Below are 15,872 nucleotides of genomic sequence, written 5' to 3' on the forward strand. Positions count from 1 at the left end.
TTATCCAATATCACAACTACTTCTTTATTTTCATTGGAAGGATTATTTTGTTTATATATTTTTTATTTTATCGGCCGTCAAGAAACTTTGTGACATCGTGTAACTTTTAACCCAAAAAGAAATATTTGGCTTTGTGTGAATCAAATCTAGATCATCGCTAATTTATTTTTAAGAATGATAAAAAAATCCACACCATAGCAAAAATCCCGGAAAAAAGAGGAATCTATACAAAATTACCCCATTTAGGCCAACTTAGTGGCCACACATTTCGGTGAAGTTTAGCGGATGTATTTGTTGATAATGGTAGTGACATCACTAATCTGAAGAGACGTGGAGGATGGAAATCCTCTGCGGTCGTGGAGAGTATTCACTGCAATACTTTTTAGCTTTGAAATTTTCAATTTAATTTTTTTTACTTCTAGTGTGAGCAATTTTTATATCGAATTTTTGAAATTTAAGCTACTTATATTTTTTTTGTGTATATTGACATCATATTATAATTTTATATATTTATAATCTGACATTGCATATTATTTGCTAATAGGATATACCTAATACTCAACTGTTACATAAACTCAATATTTTTTTACAAATCCAAAAGTCAATCAAACACGTATTTTTATACCTTCGTAAACAGTTATAATTTTTTTTTCAAACATTTGTATTTTTATTTAGATCACTATAATTCAGTATTTAATTTCTAACAAATGTATTACATATCTTTTATGTAGGTTTTGGATATCGACATCCCTTTTAGAGCTCCGGGTCTCAGCAGGTACGTGTTTTGCGTCCACTTAAATCCGGTTCTGATGACACTGAGTTAAAGTGAAAAAACTTTCATCCGAACTGAAAATTTCGCACATGAATGATAAATTTTGAACCAAAAATAAAAAAACACTTTTAATTTTTTGAATTAAGATTGTCCAAATGCGAAACGTCTGCCATAAATTCTCCCGTTCACACCGATTAGCACCAATTATCATGTGTCTGCCGTGTTGTTCCGGACATCCGGCAGCTTTTATCCCTGAAAATAGCAGACTAGGCGATTTTTCTTCTCAGTAATAACACGTATGAAAAATGAATTAATTGCCGTTGATTAGCATTGTTGTGCACATAATAAACAGGCCATAACTCATCTTGTCCAATTCATCTTCTTTGAATGAGTCGTGCATACTTTTTCAGGGTAAGTAATTTTTTCATGACATATCAAGCGTTACATATAATTATCGCGATTACCTTGTTAGGCTTCTCTAACATCGGCGTTTGCTTAATTCTCCGATTATACAGCGTGTGTCATGACCCGTTTCTTTGTCGATAGTCCGACTGTTGACATATTAAGTTTCCCTGCAAGTCAGTGAACACTTTATATTTCGCCCCTCGACGATGTCACAACAAGGCGCATCGATTGGAAACGGAGAGTCGTCCGTCACAAAGACGTCATCGTCCTGAGCTATCTCAGGAAAGCCGCGTTAGATTGATGAGAGGCCGTGTCGTTGGCACACCGCGAAAATAAATCATACAGCCAAAGAAGCATTCCGAATGCTCTCGATAACTTATCTGCAAATACAATTTACAAATTCAACCCAGTTTTTGTTGGAAGCTTCGCCCCAAATCACCCTCACTAGCCCCAACCATATACATAAATCTTCAAATTTAGATTCGGATTTAGAACTGATTCAGTGTTTGCTGCCGACTAGCTTTGCAAGGAGGTTTCTCAAAAAATATGTAGTTGCAATTTTGTTTAAATTTTTATAACATAAGAAAAGTTTTCGAAATATGGGAAAGTTAAAAAAATATCAAGGATACATTTTTGCTGTGTAGTTAGTCAAGATCACAAACCATATAAATTGGTGTTTACGTTATATGACATGAAAATATCACAAGTTATAGATTAGAAATATAAAATCAGTAAGTATATGGTTTTGTTGCTTATAGTTTTATTACAATATTGTAATTAGCGCTTATGGTCACTAATAATCTCATTTTTTATTTTCATGAGGTGTTTGTAAATTCAGGGCCGAAAATACAAAAATCAGAACGGACAAGATCTGCCTGTTAGTACAACAGAGGTGATTAAGAATGCTAGACTACTTTGTTAAGAGCAAATTTTTGCCTTACATGTTTGTGTCCTGTACCTTTCTATTCCTTTTGAAAAAATAATGCTATATTGATAATATAAATTCCACAATGGCAAATGAAATAGTTTCAGAAGCAGATTAATATAATTCAGACAATTATGATACCGACGCAAATTCTGGATCTAGAAAATATAATAAACCACTTATCGACTTTCATATGTATAAAGAGTACATTCGAGCGGTAACCATAAGATTAGGTATGGATCAGTTGTCAAAACCCAGGAAACGAGAAGAGATCATGTTCCTGATCTGGTAAATATTGATGAGGAAGCTATTATAATTATTATCGTCAATTATCATCAATTAGTGTAAAGTAAAAATTGTTAGACCCGTTGCAATTATTGGATATTATGCACAACATTATCTGATTGAAAGATTCCATTTTGCATATCTAGTGTAAGTGGATGGGTTTTTGCTACTTTAAAAGATACGTTCGATAAGTTAGTACGTAGCACAAAATTAGGCAAAATTTCTTGACTTATGAATTGGTTCAAATTTTGGTATCAAAAATTTGTCAGATAAAGAACCTCCATTTTTTAAATTCTGTAAACAAAGACAAGATATCTTATTACGACCTCGAATGATGTCTGATAAACAAAACTTCTGTAACACTAAAAATGCAAAACCAAAAAGTTCATTCGGGTAAGGAGGTTTTTTGTTTTTGGAAGTACTGTCAAGCTTTCTTTCATTTGTGCTGTTTCTCTATACCAAACAAAGTGTGAATTATTTACCCGACAAATTAAATAGAAGACAGAATTGGCTTCATTGTTTAGGACACCAACCAAAGAAAAATACATAACGAAAAAAACAAAAGGTTTGATAGGGTCGCCATTAAAATCAGTTGTTTATTTACGTTTTCCTCTGTTTCTCGTTTATTATAATAATAAGGGGGTTCGGAAAGGTACTTCGGCTGGCACAAGCGTTCACCTGCATGAAAGCCATGAAATCGAGAGGTGCAGTGAAAATAAACTGTGCAATTTGTGTAAAAAATTTAGTGCAAGAATTGAAAAGCTTGGATGGAATAACGAACCTAGCAATGAATCTGAATACGGAAAGCATACGAGTGTATTATGAAAACAAAGAGAATTCGGAGAATAGGAATAAAATAAGTATTAAAGTAAAGACTAGAAAAGAGCAGCAAAACCAAGATAAGGTAAATAAAGGAAACAAGAATAAACGGGGAAAAAGGGACAGGATTACAGAACAGAAAAATGACACAAAAATTCGTAAAGAAAATTGGAATGAAAAGTTCAAAACATGGAAAATGGGGTTATGGAACGTTCAGGGGATAAAGCAAAAGAAGAAGAACTATTAGAAGAATTTGAGAGAAGTAAACTCCGACTGCTGGGAATAACAGAAACAAAAAAGAAAGAAAAAGGAAGCATATTGACAGAAATGGGACACATACTTGTCTATGGCGGAAAAGACCAGACAGAAAACGCGAGGGCTGGAGTGGAAATAATAATACACAAAGATTTTGTGCCAATATCAGTGGATGGAAGTTCAAATCGGAAAGATTAATAACATAATAACTGTAGAATGTCGAAAAGGAAATATTACGGCATACGGACCTTCTGAAAATGACGCAAAAGGAACTAAATATGAATTCTGGGAGATACTATAAGAGGAAAGGGACCAAGTAGGACATGGGATAATGATAATAGGTGATCTAAACGGGAGAGTTGGGAAAACAGGTGAACTAGGCCACCCGGTTAGAATGTATGGAGATGAGGTACCAATAAATAAGAATGGGAAAAGAATTATAGAATTCTGCATACACAATGATATGATAAAATTAAAAACGCATTTTAAGCATAAGAAAATACACAAGTATACTAGAGTTATGGACAGTGGAAGGGTAAAATCTATAACTGATCTAGTACTAGCACAAAAAGAAGACACAGAAATTTGATAAATGACGTTATAGTTAAAAGAGCTGGAGAAATTGGCATTGATCATTTCTTAGTAGAAATTAGACTAAAGGGGAATCACAAAAACGAGAAAGAAAGAAAAAGCAAAGAGGAACACCGAATGCAAACAATATAACATAAGGGCATATAAACAAATGAACGAAAACAGTAATAGAAAGTTCGAGGAAGCACTAGAAATAGAAATAGCTAAGTTGGGAGACAAGCAAACAACAGACTTAGAAGAGTTATGGCAAGCTTTTAAAAAGTTAATTATTGACGCAGCAGAAAAAGTATGTGGCAAAACAAATAGTCGCAGCTATAAATGTGCACCATGCTGGAATAAAGAAATCAAATTTAAAGTGAAACTTGGAAGACTGCGGTAATAAAATGCAGGAAAACAGCAAAGCTACTATTTATAACTCTAAAGAGTATAAGGAGAGGGAAAAAAGAAACTATCAGATGGATAGAAGACAAAGACGGCAACCCACTCAACAGAAATACGGCTATAGTAGACATATAGCAGAAATATTATAAGGATACACTTAATGGAAAGGAAGGAAATAAACGAGGCTAGGAACGAGAAAATTGAAACAGAAACAGAAATAACCCTAACGGAAGTGGAAGAGGCTTTAAAGCAACTGGAGAACGAGAAAGCAGAGAGGATTGATAATATCAAAGCAGAGATGATGAAATGCATGAGAGAGAAAAGTATAAATATGCTGCATAAAATTATTAACAAGGCATGAAAAAAGGGAAAGTTACCAAAAGACTGGACAACGACTGTGATACTCCCATTGCATAAAGAGGGTGACCCCAAAGAGTGTAGTAACTATAGAGCAATATCAATACTAACTAGCTAGCAGGATGTATGATTTGTACTAGAGAAAAAACTAAGAAAAATAATAGAACCCCAGCTAAATGATGGTGAACTTAGCTTCAGAGCAGCCAGAGGAACAACAGACCTAATATTTAGTATGCGACAAATTACGGAGAAAGTCCTACAACATGAACGCAATATATACTATGTGGGTTTTGTAGACCTGAAGAAAATAGAAAAAAGAATGGTAAAGAAAACTACTAGAAATATAGTGAGAACTGACAACGCCTAATATACGGGTTTGTAACAACTAAAGGAGTGGGCCAAGGAGGGGCATTGAGTCCATTACTATTTATAACTTTAATGAATGAGATAGCTAAGAAATGTAACGAGGATAAGAACGGGGTATATATTGGAGTATGGAAACTGCAACAGCTATTAATATCAATAATGATGTACGCAGATGATTGGGTTATACTAGCGGGTACAGAAAAAGAAATTAGAGATATGGGACAAAGAATTTAAAGACTACAGAGTGAACATAAACGTGGAAAAAACAGAAGTGATGGTAACAGGAATAAGTGAACAAAAAATAAACATTAAGCTTGACAATAAAATGATCAACCAAAAGGAAAGTTTCAAATACCTAGAATCGACAATTTGCGCACAAGAGGGAATAGAGGCCGAAATCAATGCAAGAACTCAAAATGCAAAGGCTTTACTACGTTCTAAATGTACCATTTATTAAGAAAAAAAAAAGCAAAAATATTTACCAGTGTTTTTATACCGATCCTGACATACATTGTGAAACATGGATGATGAATGATAATGCAAGAAGCAAGTTGTAGGGATGTGAGATGAGGTACTTAAAGGGAGCAGCGGCCATAACGTGACGTTAGTGTATTAAAAATGACACAGTGTGGTAGTGGTTTAAAGTTGTGCCAGTGAGAGATAAAATAGAGCAGAGACAACTGAGCTGATTCGGTCATATGGTGCAAATGAGTGAAAGCAGACAGGTCAAGGCAATATGGAAAGCTGGAGTGGCGAGAAAACGAAGAAGAGGCAGACCAAAAAGAACCTGGAACAGCGAGATGGCAAAGACACTACGAAGGAGAAAAATAAGATTGAGGCAAATGAAAGTCCTAGCAAAGGACTGCATGCTGTGGAAGGAGTAGTGCCACCACAGCACCTCTACACCGTAAGGTAGGCGAAGAACGGGATTAAGTAAGTAAGTACCATAATAAGTAAAGATACTAGTATATCTAGTCAAAATTCACGTGTATTGAAAAAGTAAACCGACAATTTAAAAATTTTTCTTATTATGCTAGGATCTACAGTAAACTTATATGACATACTAAAACTTCTATGACTTAAGTGGCATACGCCAAACAACCCTTATAAGTCAAACGGGCTATTGTAAGCTTTATGGACCCGAATCGCAAGGATTATTACTGTTCATTGTTGCCATAACGGAGCTGTGAACTGAGTTGAGTTATACAATAGCCAGGGTGCTTTGGTTTAAGTCATAAGAGTTTTACAAGGTGTATGTCAAATGAGTTTACTGTAATTATTATTCTACTAACATTTAATCTATGGAAGCTGCGGAAGCTTAACTTGTGCATTAAACGTGAATATCTCGAGGTGCTTGGGCTTAGTAGATCGTTCCCGACATCTGTTGACATAACCTTATTAAGCCTATTTCAACGTACCTATTTTCAAAAACATATTTACCATTAGAGTATTTGATTCCACCTATTTACAACAGTTACCCACTTGTATTATTTAACTTTCACATTATATATTACAGCAAGGTACTTCCTAAAACAATTTTTTTTTCGTTTCCTTCCAAATAATGTAACCCACACGAATATACATTTTAAAGGTCTTATTTATGCCACTATTTTTCAGCCAGAAAGTAAACCTATTTTTTATAAAATTTCTTTACTCACTTTTTTGACGATTAAGGTTTTACTGAAAATGTACCGACAAGTTTTTTCGTTACTATTTTGTGCGCTCGATTACTTATCGGCTGTTGCTATTAATTTATGGAATATTGATTAACCTAACCCATCGGAACGCTGGAATGTGATCGGCAGAAGCAATGCAAACCACACAGTTTTTGTTTAATTTATAGTTGCGTTTTGTCCCTTTAGGTCCGGTCTTTCAGTCGTCGGTTAAACCAAAAACATATGTTTGACCAAAAAAAGTTTTGGTTAAATATATACATTTCACCGTAAGGTTAAGAATATTAAATTTGATTGTTAAATTTCTTTAACAATTTTTCTGGTTTAACGACCTGACCAGTATGAAATGCGTCCATAATTTTTCTATCTACAGAAACTATGGGTGAATACTAATTCTGCTGCTGCTGAAGAAAAAATGGTATTTCGATATTGGAACCAGGTATTTTCAAGAAAACAGTAACGAAAAGAAGGAAACTCATGAAATAATGGAAAAAGCAGCTGAAGCTTCTGTAACTTTCAATTTATAACAATATAATATTTTATGACAACGAAAAAAATTTTCAGTCTCTCTACTAATTTTGAAATTGTTTGAGTCACTATGGCTACAAGAACAAATATTTGTTACTTTTTATGACTTCACACGATTCACTTAAAAAAACATTTTTCAGAAGTAAAATGTACTTAAATAATCCACGGCATATATCGCTCAAAATATCAAAGAATACTATAGTTTCTTTTGAACTGGTACTACCAATAACGACACCAACTTAAGAAAAATGTTGGCTATATTACCAAAATATACTTAACTAAAATACCAGGTTAAAGTTTTAGTAAAAATTTAACCAAGTTTGTTGATTAATTTTAGACAACAACTGAAGTCCGGGCCTAAGTTGGGTATAAATAAATGCAAACAGTCCAATTTTCAAAAAAAAAACAATCAGATAACTTTTTAAGGATATTAATAGACAGTTAGAAGATTCGAATCTAATGTTTCAATTTAAAAGAGAATAGTAAACTTCAAGCTTGTCAGATAATAAGGCTCTCAAAAGATTATCTTTAATAAACAGAGCTTTTACGTCAAATGTTTAATCATATACAACAGAAAGGTGCGTAAATATAACAAACAAAATTACAAAATGTTGTTTAGGATCTACTCCTATTTGCTGATTATTGTTTTCGATGGCCTACAAAATAAAGCAGCAAGCATACGAAATGGATAACATAAGTTTAAACGTGTAAACCAAGCTAGAACTTACTGCATAGAACACTTGGGAAGATAAAACTTTCGAAAACAAGAACAGAATTGGGTATGTCATGAAATAAACTGGATCTTAGCCTTTTTTACCATGTACGAAAAGAAATGTTTTTTCATTAATTGAAATTATACAAAAACAGTCTATTTAAGCGCATAGAGACAATTTTTTTGACAATAGTAGGATTTTTGATTTTTTTCATTATGGAATATAAATTTTCAAAACTCAAAAATGTGAACATTGAGTTGTGTAACTTGGTAAAGGATTATGTTTCTCTAGTTAAAAAAACAAATGCCGTTTGGTTTTTCTTTACAATCGGAAACGCCACAGTACTTTTGATGATATTACAATATTGTAATTTAATGATCTCTTTGTAAATTCTCCAGATGTATGTATGTATACTCATATGTTACAGCAATAATCTAAATTGACGTTTTCTACAAAATTAGGAAATACCTCTTTTCAACACACATGATTCAGGCGATGTCCCTGCGTTTACCCTATTTAACCCCTTTTGAATGCGTAGCATATTCTTAAGTTATTCACCCTTGAAGAAGAAGTACAAGTGTTGGAGGGGTTAGTTGCTCATTGCCTTTTCTATTGCCAGTTTGACCTTTTCGAAATGCCAGTCTAGAATTACTGTCTCAAGACGACTCTAATATTTAGGCTCGATTTATATTGCGATAATAGCGGCTTTTGCATTGTTTGCTGTTTTCACAAAAAATTTAAAGGTCACAGGGCTTGTTGAATTTTAAAGATCGAGCGATGTATTTATGAAATAATGGATTAATTGTTTATTTAAGATGTTCGTACGGTCTTTAATTAAATCTGTATTCATTCAAAAGTTTGCTATTGAATGTGTGCCCACAGAGTTTGAATACAACCACTCAAAAACATTTCATTTGGAAACAATACCGTCTGTAGAATAACAGAGATCGTAAACAATGTTGTCTGGGAGTATTCGTAACAATAAAGTAGTGTTGCTTACCCCGCATTTTTTGTTCGTCGAGGAGTTGTCTTTCTAGGCTGTCTTTTACTTCCCGCTCTCTCAATACGTCCATCTTCAGTTCGGCTGGAACAAAGAGAAAAGTTTAATTGCTGGATAACTATTGTAAATGATACGGGCTAAAGTTTCATTGTATTCCATTCAATTTTTACTTTTATTGTCGAATTGGAGAGACTACTGCGTCAACGGTTATAGCTCAGCGTTACCAACAACCTTTTTATCTGAATAAAACAAAATCGCACAATAATATTTATAAAATTAAATTTAAACTAGTTGTGTTTTATGGTGGTTAATAACTGTTTGGACTGAAACCTAAAATTTATCCTTTGATCTAGGATTACCCTGAAAATTCCATCTGTAACCTTGTGAATTTTGATAACAGAAAACTATATGGCGTTCAGTGTCACAGATATGTAGAATTTAAACTGAATATCAAGTTGTGCTTTGTCGGTATTAACTAATTGCAAGACGAGTCGAATACAAAGTAGTTATTGATCAGGTAAAAAAATCCAGAGGAAATAAACCATGGTATTACATGAAAATGCTGTAATTGCCGTGGTAAACGTTTTTACTTGGTCAATTTAATAATTCGAGCATCTGCCATGGCACAACAATTACCAGAATTAAAACATCTGCGTAATGAGCGTTCACGAATCAATTAATTCACGGGCCTGAAATAATTGATTGAAGCGATAAGTAGATTTACGTGTATAGAAAGAAACGCCGTAATATAATTTTTCTGAAGGGTGAGCGCTGAAAAGAAAACAAATAATGAAAAAATGATAATGTAAAATTTCCCCCCGTTCGAATTAACAAGCTGAAAGGAAGAAAATGTAAGTAAATCTTTATCAACCTCAAAATACAGATGATAAATGGATTGCATTCATCTGTGTATAGCGGAAGAAAGCAGTCAGTGAATTTGTAGCTGGAACGGAGGCTGCAATGAATCAATTTCTTTCTATTAGAACACCGTCTTTACGGGGATCTTTAAAGTTCTAATTATACCGAATAAATCATTCAACACCCGACACGTCTTCCATGCAATTATCCACGAAAAATAAAAAGAAAAAGTGAAAATGTTGTTTTCGTTCAATCGCCTCGGCGAATGCGGAAAGGGGAAAGAAAGCACGCATTTGAATAAAACACAGAGCTATTGTATACCTGAGTAAATTTCATTTTAATGGAATAATCATTTGTGCAAATATTTGAATATTTTTTGATATTGAAATGCAAAAGCTCACTTCTTATTTCCGACTTTGTGTGCACAGCATTCGCTGAAATTTAATCAAAAAATTATGAAACACCGCTGGCGAAATGCGTTCTTATGATCGATGAGCCAAGTTCTTTAAAAATAACAACCCTCGTTTAAAAATTCCCTCCCCAATTGGATTAGCCAGTCGAAAAGTTCAAGTAGCTGATGTGCATTTTCTATGGAAAACATATTTTTGATCGTTGTGCTCCGAAATAACTGCCGTTTTTACACATTGTTGTTTAATATTAATAAACTGACACAAAAATTATTTCATAAAATAAAATATATAATACTTAATATTATTTCTACTACATATGTAGTAAATAACAAGAAAGTGCTACATGAGTTATTTTAACGATTATTATTTTAGTGATAAATATTTCCTGAACTATTTTAACGTAAAAAAAAAATATATGCGTCACAAAAGTTATTTGCGATTTAAATAGTGTACCTAGATATAACTGACAACTGCAAAAAAAGTTTAGGAATAAAACTTTCTAGTTTATACGAGGTTAAATTATGTATACTTTTTAAATTCACTGCACTAGATAAATATTCTGTTTATGTAGTTTGTAAAAACCATGTAAATACCATATTTGTACTATATTGTTATGAAAGAAACCCATACGCCGGCCCGGTACGACGCCTATGGGTTCTAGTATGTACGGCGATGATGACTCATTGTGGGTGACATCGGCCGGAGAAAAGCCTGGAAGTGGAAATCGCTATAGATTCTAAAAATTACAACTGTATCACCTTTGCACCTTAAAAAATGTTGTGTTATTTTATCTAATGAAACATTACCTGCATTTTTTTTTCAAAATTATTGTTAAAACATCTATACCAGCAATTCTGACAGATTTTAGTAATAGTTAATCTTTTTCGCTGTACTTCTGGCATATTTTTTTCTAGAAGAGTTGTTGCTTAACTTGCTACGGTTTTAAAAAAACTGGAAATTCTGTAAACGCCAGTTTTCTTAATTTGAAGGACGTGCCTTAACTCAGTACATTATAAATATGACGAACGTATGATGGCGTCGGCGTTGCGACGTAAAGCTATATTTATTTAAACTGGAACTTATACTTATTTTATGGATTTTGATAGATAATTAAATTTAGATTACAGTGATGTATAACATGTAGATATTTATTTTATTTTCAGTTGATAAAAAATTAAAAATTTATAAACATACAAAAGTGGAGGTGGACTGAAATAAAATTCTCACGTGGTACTTTAACGCCGTGGTAAAAATTTAATCGCAACCAAATATTTAATTGGTTTTCTATTATAAACCGGTCTAAGTGTTGTATACCCCTGTAATCGTAGTTTAATGGTCTATCAAAATCCATAAAAAAATATATGTTGCAATTTAAAAAATATATAAATATGTGTCGCCCTATATGCATTATATTTACAATGTACTAAATTAAGCTTTCTCCCTCAAGCTAAAAACAATGTCGTTTATAGAATTTTAGTATCTCTATCCTTTCTCAAGATATAAGGCCGGACAATTTTGTGTGGGACACCTGTATACAATTAGATTATTAATAAAGTTACCTACTTACATACATTTTTTCCATATAAAATTTGTTTCAACTAAGTAGGGAATACGATTTTTTTTACTTTCCGGATGTACGGATACTAGAGAAGAAATAATTCATTTTGTGTCGACATTCCATAAGTCCTAGAATATGAAAAAGTACCGATCCCGTTTCTGCATGTTATCTGTGTGTCTTTTTGCCTGTTGTCTGTGATCTGTTGTCTGTGATCTATTAGACAACTAATCTCCGAAACTATTACATTGATTGCTCTATATTAATGGGAATTTTAGGTATACTTTAAGATTACCATGCAGATTTTAGATGATAAAGCAGTAACCACCACAAAATTTTGCTAAATAAATTTGCAAATAAATATGATTCTATAACTACAATAAATTTTACAATTTATCTTAGAAACCACAAAACTGGCTCAAATTTCATACACACTTTATGATGAATATGGTAAATTGCTAATCAAAATTTATCTGTTCAACCCTTCCAAACGTTTAATGACGTCATTTGAAAATTTTGCAAAATTAGTCTGATTTGTTCAGTACGCATACATGTAGTGTCTCACTACATATACATGTAGTGTCTCACTACATACCCATTTTACTTCCCGAGCGAAAGCGTAGAAAGTATTGTAGTCGAGTGCATTGGACGAATAGCCACTTTTATGTTTTCTCGACGTGTCATTACTCCTACAGTACGAAAAAAGCAGTCTCCCGTTTTCATCTGTCTGTCTGTCTGTCTGGTGTCTGAATCCATTTTTATTAGACGCGTAATCTCCGAAACTACTATGTCATATCATGTAGATGATGATGATTAAATGCTAACCAAAATTTGGCTAATCATCCCCACCATCAATTTGATGACGTCATATCAATGAACCGTATTTTAAAATGAGTTGAATTTTATACAAAAATATACTCATAAGTATGTAATATACGAGATATGTGAGCTCGTGGCGCAGTGATTTAGCGGGATTTTGGGCAAACCGGCAACATTCCGTCATGGGTTCGATGGCGAATTTGACGCTTCCCTTTTTTTTCTTGCATTGGTATAACGCTGTGACTACTTTTTTTGTACTGTGCCTAGAATTGTCCATGCGGATGGCGTCATCACAAATTTTTTGTTGGTCAAATTAAGAACAAGTTACCCCATTTTCTCGAAAGTTTCGCATATTTTTGTATAATAACGATAAAATAAAAATTATAATTTTCAGAACATTTTGTTCGATTGTGGTTTAATTAATAGTTTTAGTCGTTTTTTGAGAAGACAAACCCATTCAAATTAAACTAATTTCTACGTGACATTCTATCGATGTATAAACAAAAATAAATACTTGAGCTTCAGACTGCTATTACCTAGTGCTGAAGGACAAAACGTGTTATTTATGCCTCTGGTTTTTACTCTACAGCGGTTATCACAAAACGAAAAACGTAAATTAAAATTTTATAATTTTTTTAAAGAGCTGGGTTTGTCGGTTTACACTTATAGCCTTCGACAAATTTTTTATTGATCAAATTAAGAGCCTACTAAAAGTTGATAACGTTACGCAAAATTTTAGTCATAAAATTGCACTTGAGGAATTCTTGTTGTTTATTAAGCTACCTTCATTTTTGTTTAGAATTATATTTGTTGTCATAAAAAAATAGATTCACAGAATCAAATTTTATAGAAAGAGAAATTCTGTTAAGAAAATCTGAAAATTGTAATTAACTATTACAGTTATATTCAGATTATGCACAACTATTTCATTAACTTATTCTTTGACTTTATATAAAACTGCCAGAAATATGCTTTCAGCTTTTTTTATTTCATTTAAATATCTCAATATGTCCTTTCTAAATTATTTTCGCTACATGCATGATCACAAGTTACGTAACATACAGTGTCATTGTCGAACATGACATTTAGCTAGATAAATCGAGCACTGTAAAAGCGTTATACAATGATTTGTGTTTAAAAGTAACTATCACTTAATTTGAAATCTAATTAGTAGGAGTGTTAGTGATCATATCAATTTAATGTCTTTCGGTATGTACTCGTATATATTGTTAAAAATACGTACTATATGCATAGTCCTTGGTTTCGTTTTGGGATCTAATAACCGCAATCTCTACTGTGCGTCTACGCAAAATGTACAATCAAAAAGTTCCATTCTCTTGACGTCAATAACATAACTTTATTTGACGCGTTGTTAGGGAACACGTCGCTAAGAAAATATAAAATCGTATTACGTCTCTCTCTTTATGAGATGTGTACAATAAGTTAGAGATCCAATTTGCATATGTAACAATGTACGTCTCACATTGCCCCAACAATGTGCTTTATGGTTTAAATTTTATGCGTTTTTTGATTCGCTTATTATACAAAGTGCTCGCTCTCACCTCTTCTAACAGCAATCATGACGATGTGACATTTTTACATTCGCCTCTCCCGAAGTTCGAACCTGCCGAGCTTAAAGAAAAGTTCGTTATTGCAAACAATCCAAAATTGGCTCTTTGGCAAATTTGGAACCAGAAATTAATTTCGTAGGAGCAGTGGAAATCTAATTATGATTCAAGTAGGGGATATCAATTACATCTAATGTCACCATTAACTAAATTATTCATATTTAATTGGATCCACTCATCAAAAAGTTGGCGACTTCTGTTACAAATTATAAAATATTCAAGAATTTCTTGCGGCGAGGCTTCTCATTTCTTTTTAGTGTTATAGCGGAGCATATTGTATCTTCTCTTTGTTAACCAATAGTGATCCTTAAGACGGCAGTTGTTAAGAAAAACGAGCCTCTAGAAAAACTCAGTCCCAGATTAGCTATTGTTCTCAGGTTGGGGGGTGATAAGAGACAGGGTGAATAAAAAATCAGCTTATTGCTAATATCAGAGCCCGCAATTATAGTAAATTGCAAGCCAACTTGTTCCGTGCGGATTTTTACTGTCTGCAGGGATATTATTTTTTATTTTATTGCTAATTGCTGCTTAACCGTTTCGGCCTTTTTTACTTTTTTAAATATAGCCCCGTTGAGGGTGCCTGTAAAATACTTTCCGCGAATTAATGAATTGATGGAATTATTATGCACTGCTCTTTGCTCTGACGTTTTGTGTCATAACAAACGGAGGCGTTATAATCAATAAAATCAGATAAAAGTGCGAATGGAGTTGTGATTTGAATATTTAACGTGTTGTTCGTTTAACATAACGTAACGAAAGCACAACATTAAAAAAATATATTTTTAAGGAAATCTCTAACAGTATTTTACATTTGTTGCTCTTGAATATGTATGTACGACCCTACATGATATAAAAATTGTAAACATAAAGAAATTACTTTGAGAAACAAGTACAAGATGTACAAACTAACAAATAATATAAAATTTTCCTGGCCGTTTTCAGATAATTGTAAAAATGTTGTCCTTCAGTTTGGTAAGAAAATGAACAAAAATAAGAAAACCAAATATGTAGTTGCACAAAAATAGAATAAGTTGTTAATTTTTGTTAAAATTATAAATCTTTGTCAAAAATCCGACTAAACCAAACTACATTATCTATTTTTATTATATATACCTATAGCTCTACAGATATATGTGGACTGTTAAATTACAGATAAAGAACCGTGCTATAGGAATGGGGTAAATAACACTCTCTCCGCCGCGTCGCAGAGAGCGCAGCCCGCACAAAAGATATAGGTAATCAACGACCAAAAATATATTATCAGCACATGCTTAACTTCGATTGTTATGTTTATATCGAAAGAATGCGACGATTAAGCTTAAAATAGAGGTGGCGACTAAAATCATTAATTAAGCTCCAATGGAACAAAACGCTCTGAACATTAGTTTGGGTACGCTGGTGTTCTTAAACAATTCTTATTTTATTATTATTAAATATAGAAGTGCCTAACATACATTACTGTATTCTCAAATTTCGATAAAATTTACCAAAATTTGAGGGGACGTCATCAAATTGTTGATTGGGGTCGATTA

General features: G+C 32.9%; 1 protein-coding gene across 4 annotated transcripts in view; it reads right to left on the reverse strand.

The window, feature by feature from the left end:
* The window catches only part of LOC135130785 (dachshund homolog 2), a 303,273-nt gene that overhangs the window by 103,462 nt on the left and 183,939 nt on the right, over nucleotides 1-15,872 (reverse strand). For all 4 annotated transcript variants that reach the window (XM_064058216.1, XM_064058221.1, XM_064058209.1 and 1 more), the window contains exon 8: nucleotides 9,071-9,154. In XM_064058216.1, the coding sequence (XP_063914286.1) occupies nucleotides 9,071-9,154 (84 nt within the window). The remainder of the gene's footprint in view (nucleotides 1-9,070; nucleotides 9,155-15,872) is intronic.

This window comes from Zophobas morio, unplaced genomic scaffold, assembly GCF_036711695.1.
Source record: "Zophobas morio isolate AGI-343-1 ecotype UQ-CSIRO unplaced genomic scaffold, CSIRO_AGI_Zmor_V1 ptg000002l, whole genome shotgun sequence".
NCBI classification, from domain to species: Eukaryota; Metazoa; Arthropoda; class Insecta; order Coleoptera; family Tenebrionidae; genus Zophobas; species Zophobas morio.